This window comes from Sinocyclocheilus grahami, unplaced genomic scaffold (genome assembly GCF_001515645.1).
Source record: "Sinocyclocheilus grahami isolate Dianchi unplaced genomic scaffold, SAMN03320097.WGS_v1.1 scaffold201.1, whole genome shotgun sequence".
In the NCBI taxonomy this organism is placed as follows: Eukaryota; Metazoa; Chordata; class Actinopteri; order Cypriniformes; family Cyprinidae; genus Sinocyclocheilus; species Sinocyclocheilus grahami.
Window position 1 is genome coordinate 677,060 of NW_015505380.1, and position 5,933 is coordinate 682,992.

At 38.0% G+C, this 5,933-nt stretch overlaps 1 protein-coding gene across 1 annotated transcript in view; it reads left to right on the forward strand.

Annotated features, from left to right (window-relative positions):
* tm2d3 (TM2 domain containing 3) overlaps positions 1 to 3,671 on the forward strand; it is a 13,674-nt gene extending 10,003 nt beyond the window's left edge. The window contains exon 5 of the mRNA XM_016285768.1: positions 3,231 to 3,671. Coding sequence (XP_016141254.1) covers positions 3,231 to 3,434 — 204 coding nt within the window. The 3' untranslated portion in view covers positions 3,435 to 3,671. The remainder of the gene's footprint in view (positions 1 to 3,230) is intronic.
* Positions 3,672 to 5,933: the final 2,262 nt, after the last annotated feature.

Below are 5,933 nucleotides of genomic sequence, written 5' to 3' on the forward strand. Positions count from 1 at the left end.
ACTCGGTACATACACACACTCGCACACACTCACTCTTACACACACACACCGCACACTCACTCTTACACACTCACACTCACTCTTACACACACACACACTCACACACTCACTCGGTACATACACACACTCGCACACACTACACACACTCACACACTCACTCGGTACACTCACACACTCGCACACACTCACTTTTACACACACACTCGCACACACTCACTCTTACACACTCACACACTCACTCGGTACACTCACACACTCGCACACACTCACTTTTACACACACTCGCACTTACACACACACACTCGCACACACTCACTCTTACACACTCACACTCACTCACGCACGCACACACGTGCACACACTCATATACTCACACACACCGCACACACTCGCTCACGCACGCACGCACGCACTCACACACACACTCACTCACGCATTCACACACACACACACACACACACACACTCACTCTCACACACACGCACGCACGCACACACACACTCACACTCACACTCACACACTGGTGCTGGTGGAAACTGGTGCATAAACAAAAAAATGAATGCAGGACTACAGACTGAGGCTCAAACAGTAGATCATGGGTTTGATTCCCAGGGAATGCATGAACTGATCAAATGTGTAGCTTAAATACAATGTAAGGAGGAAAGCGTCTGCAAGATGCATGAATGTAAGCACAAACTAGATAGATAGACAAACTTTAAGTTGGCTTGAGAAAGCCTGAACAGAAAGTTAAAAAAGTTGTAAAAGTTTAATGGTGAGATAGATATACAGATAGATAGATAGATAGAATGGAAGCTTAAATTCATATGGCTTAGAAACATTGCTAAGATATTCAGGATGGTTGCTAGGGTGTTCCTATGCTGTTGCTAGGGTACTTGATGTGGTTGCTAGGGTGTTGCTAAGGTACTCTGGGTGGTTTCTAAGGTGTTGCTAGGGTACCTGAGGTAGTTGCTAGGGTGTTGCTATGTGGTTGCTAGGGTACCTGAGGTGGTTGCTAGGGTACTCTGGGTTGTTGCTATGGTGTTGGTATGCGGTTGCATATGCGACTACATCACATTTAAAGTATTTCACCCAACATGAGAAGTCTTTAAATGGCCATTTCACCCAAAAATGAAAGTTCTGTCATCATTCACTCTACCTCAACTTGTTCTAAACCTGTATGAGTTTCTTTCCTGCGCTGAACACAAAAGAAGATATTTTGAACACAATTATAGCTGCATTATTTATCCAGTTGGCTCTATAATATACAGAAGCAGAAAACAGAAATAAGCGAGTATTTTCTTTATAGGTCAAACCTGAAAAAATGGCACCATCTGGTAAAAAATTGTTAAAAAATAAAAATTTTAAAGCCTTGCCAATATAATGAAAGCCTATCAACAACAATTGCATAATTTTACAGTTAAATAGCACTGCGATTAAAAATAGCCTTTTCAATGGGGACATTTTTGTCCTTAAGGTCCTGAGAGGAACTATTTTTTGTACCTAGTGCAAAACAGATTTATTAAAGGAAATGGAAGTGAAATAGTAAAATTCCAATAAAAATACACACCTGTGCCAAAATTTATGCAGTTGGCATTAACACAGGCAAAATTATCAAAAAAAACAAAACTGAAAAGGACAAAAATGTCCAAAAGGTCGCACAAGGGTTAATATTAGAGGTACTACTATAAGGAAAGACACATTTTGAGCAAGTAGATCTCTATTAATTCATGTGCATGCATGCTCTCGCTTTATTCATATCAAGATTACCATGCACATGTGAATAGTTTCTCGAGGGCACAAAAAAGTTTCTTGTGTGCATGCAAAAGTCTGTATTTTTTATTATTAGTAGTATATTTTTTTAAGTCTGTGTTCACTTGATCACTTCAAGAATATCAATAAAAACCTGAAAAAATAAAAAATATTTACAGATGACTGTAATATATACCAAATATAAAGCTGAAAACACTTCTGTATGAACTATATACACCACCGCTCAAAAGTGTGGGATCAGTAAGAGTTGTAATGTGTTTTAAAGAAGTCTCTTCTGCACATCAAAGCTGCATTTATTTGATCAAAAATACAGAAAAAAAACAGTAATCTTGCAAAATGTTATTAAAACCCCCCCCCCCCCCCCCAGTTTATTATACAAATACAATATTTGTTAAATGATTATTGTTTAATCTATTTTAACGGTAATGCTTTCAGGCCGATTATGAATGAATGTCATTTGAGCTCAGTCAGTGTTTTCAGTCTGTGTTCAAACTCGTTTTTAAAGAATTTCAGAGCAGCTGTTGCCAGTCGTCCTCACAAAGATTAGCTTATTTTTTTATTATTATTTTCTTTTAAATACATTTTGACTGACGCCGGCGATTACCGCACCTGTTTCCTAATTTGTAGGCCTATTAATTAACAAATAAATAAAAAATCACAAACATGACAAATAATTTTATAGCCTACACTTTTTAGTTATATCTAATTTGGCATTTTCAGTTAATATAGGCCTGTTACATTCTTCTTATTAGCCTATTAGGCCTATTATTAAATTAATATTACAATTCATTTGCCCAGCAATAATTTCATAGCGCATCACCGCATAACTGATGCATAAGATTAGGCTAGCTCATTCCTCATTGAAAATGTTTTTAAAAAGATCTTTCAAAACAAGTTTAATATACAATTAATTATAGGCATATAATTAAAATGATTAACATTGCAATCATCAATGAAAAAGCTTTATTTCAAGCACCGACTTTTTAAAAAAGAAAAAAACAACAACCTGTTTAACACGAAATACGTTTCTTATTTATTTATTTTGATTGTTTTTCCCACTAGCCTATGTTCGGGCCACAAGAGAAATATTAAGGGAGTACATTAAAACATTTAGCTATATACCATTATCAGCAGATGAAGGAGATTCGTCTCTCGTCGTCTCTGAGAGAATATGCACCGTTAATGCAGCGTCAGATGCCGAAAGCGCCGTCAGCTTTTACTTTCACTTTCAGTTTCTAGTGAATCGACTGAGATTAAGAGGTTCACCGCATAACTCTTGCGCAAAGTTTGCGCGTTGCATGTGTGATATCCATTGGCTCACCTTCCTGGTTTAAAACCTGAAACCCCCCCCAAGAAGAGACTCCTGTAAAAAACTTTCAACCGGTAGTGTAAGTTAAATATGTGCCGAAAATCTACTGAGAGGTTTGTAAATGTGAGTCTGGCGAAGTATGGAGCTTTGAAATGGAAAGTGTGTAACCCTCGGACGCTTTGTGTGCAGCATCGCTCTGGGCGGCTTCGGCGCGGACCGCTTCTATCTGGGCCAGTGGAGGGAAGGTCTGGGGAAGCTCTTCAGCTTCGGAGGGCTGGGCATCTGGACGCTGATCGACGTGCTGCTGATCGGTGTGGGATACGTGGGGCCGGCCGACGGCTCTCTCTACATCTGAGGGTCCTGCGACTCCTCCGTCCCAATTCACACGCGTGTGGCGTCCAGACTCCCATCTGCTCCCGATGCCGTCCGAGGAAGACCGTGATGAAGACGCTTTATGGTTTGGAGTCTGAAACCTGTACAATATGTATCTAAACTCATCTGTGTCTGTGTAATATTACTGCTGTATGTGTATATATGAGAGTGATTCTCACGGCTGATTTCTGATTAAAACTCACCTGTTTTCACAGATTCTCGCCTGTGTTTGTCTTTTTATAAAACGGAGAGTTCCGGTCCTTGGTTCTGATTGGCTAAGCCACGTTTGAACCTTTGTTTTCTGCCACACAATAAAAATAGACAAGACACCAACACGTTTTCACCATGTTTTTAGGAATAAAATGTTGTATAAATCAGTGACATCTGAGCAAACCTTCAGAATATAAAAAAGCTGCCAAATTTTGCATTACGTGTCATTAACTGCGTGTACATTTCCGCCATATGGACATCATCTTCAGATAGTCTCCACTGATGAGCTACTACTACATATAATATAGACGCTTTAATTTTCTGTAAAGCTGCTTTGCAATGATTTGCATCGTGAAAAGTGCTATACAAATAAACGTGCATTGGATTGGTGCTTCTGAGCACCGAGTAAAGTCACTAGCAGCACCAGCACTGGTGATGGAAGAGTTAAACTGCTCTAAATATTTGTAGAATGTGAAATCTCCTGCAGAAACATCTTCCATGATCAGTCAGAACAGGACGTTTCGAGACTCTAGCGGCTCTTTCGTTGTGTTAAACACGCAGAATCTCTCTGTCATTGTGAGTGAACGTAAGTGCTGTTCACATTTGCACACACATCGGTGTTTTGAGTTCATCCTGACCTCCGACTGCAGCTTCTGTTCCCACTTTGTGTCCTCCTTTTCAAGCACAAATACCGGCTGTGTTCTGAAACTCCAGTGCATACTGCGTACTGCTTTTAAATAGGAGTACAGTATGTTCAAAACAAGTGCTTAGCAGGGATAGTTCACCCAAAAAACACAAATCTTTTGTTGTTGTTCATACAGTGAGTCAATGGGGATCAGAGTTGTTTGGATCCCAACATTCTTCAAAATATCTTCTTTTAGGTTCCACAAAAGAAAGTTAGTTTTGAACGACATGAATGGGAAGAAGTGATAGAATGATGGTTTTGAGTGAATTAAAACATTCAGTATGTGTTGTACGGTCATCATAAAAATGATAATTTAGGAGTTTTAATCTAGTTCTGTGTCAGAATCAGTGTGGTTTTAGGATCTTTGAGATGCTATAGTTTATTCATATTTTGAATTCGTTTTTATATTAATTTAATTTCAGTTATTTTGTTTTATTTTTAATGTCTACATAGTTTTTATTTTTATTATGAGAAATGTTGCCTTGACAACTAGCTCATATAAAATACGTAGTTTTTTTTATCCAGTTAAAGCATATTTTATTTCAAGTAATGAAAATATACTTTTTTTTTTGTTTTAGTTAAGTATAATATACCTGGTAATAATTAAGTATAGACCAGGGTTATTATAATTAACTAAAACGGAAAATGAATTAAAACCAATTTTAATAAGTGAAATAATAAAACACCTTATACTTATTTTAAATGTAATATATTTTGTAATGTAATAATAACAACTATATAGACATATATAAAAACACAAAATGACTAAAATAATGACACTAATTAAAATTATTTTAGCATTATTATTATTATTATTAATTAAAATGCAAAATAAAAAGGATAAATATAAAAATTTGAAAATTCTAAGTTAGTATCTGAATGATAGTAAAATAACGCTGCATTCAGAGCAGGACTGATAGGGCTTTCTAGACATGTCATGTCAAGCACATTGCATTGTGGGATACAGTGTGCTGCATATTTGGGCAAGTGCAGCAGGACAGTTTGCATGCTGTGCATTCTGCAGAAACAGGAGTGTGCTCGTCTGAGCAGTGCCACTGTATCCTGTGTGTTCAGTTTGTCCTGATCAGCAGATTTTGAGGATATACTGTGGCTTTACGAGAGCAGCAGCTACCAGGTCTGTGGTAATGATCTGCTGTGTGGTTTGTGTTTGTCAGAGCTGTCTTCAGCCACAGAAGCGCACCCACACGATGACGGTCATGCTCTGGCACTCGCTGCAGATCAGCATGCATCTGTTTCTCAGCAAAGCTGCACTTTCTAGAGGAGTTCACAGCGCAGACGACTCCTGGCTCGGTTACTATCGAGGGGACGAGGTGACAAGCAGCACAATTAAGTTTTGATATATTTACGGTAGGAAATTTACTAAATATCTTCATGGAACATGATCTTTACTTAATATCCTAATGATTTTTGGCATAAAAGAGAAATGTATAATTGTGACACATACAATGTATTGTTGGCTATTGCTACAAATATCCCCCAGCGACTTAACACTGCTTTTGTGCTGCAGGGTCACACGTGTTTGACATCTTTTTATATTTCATTACCTCTCTGAAGAGAGAGTTTGGT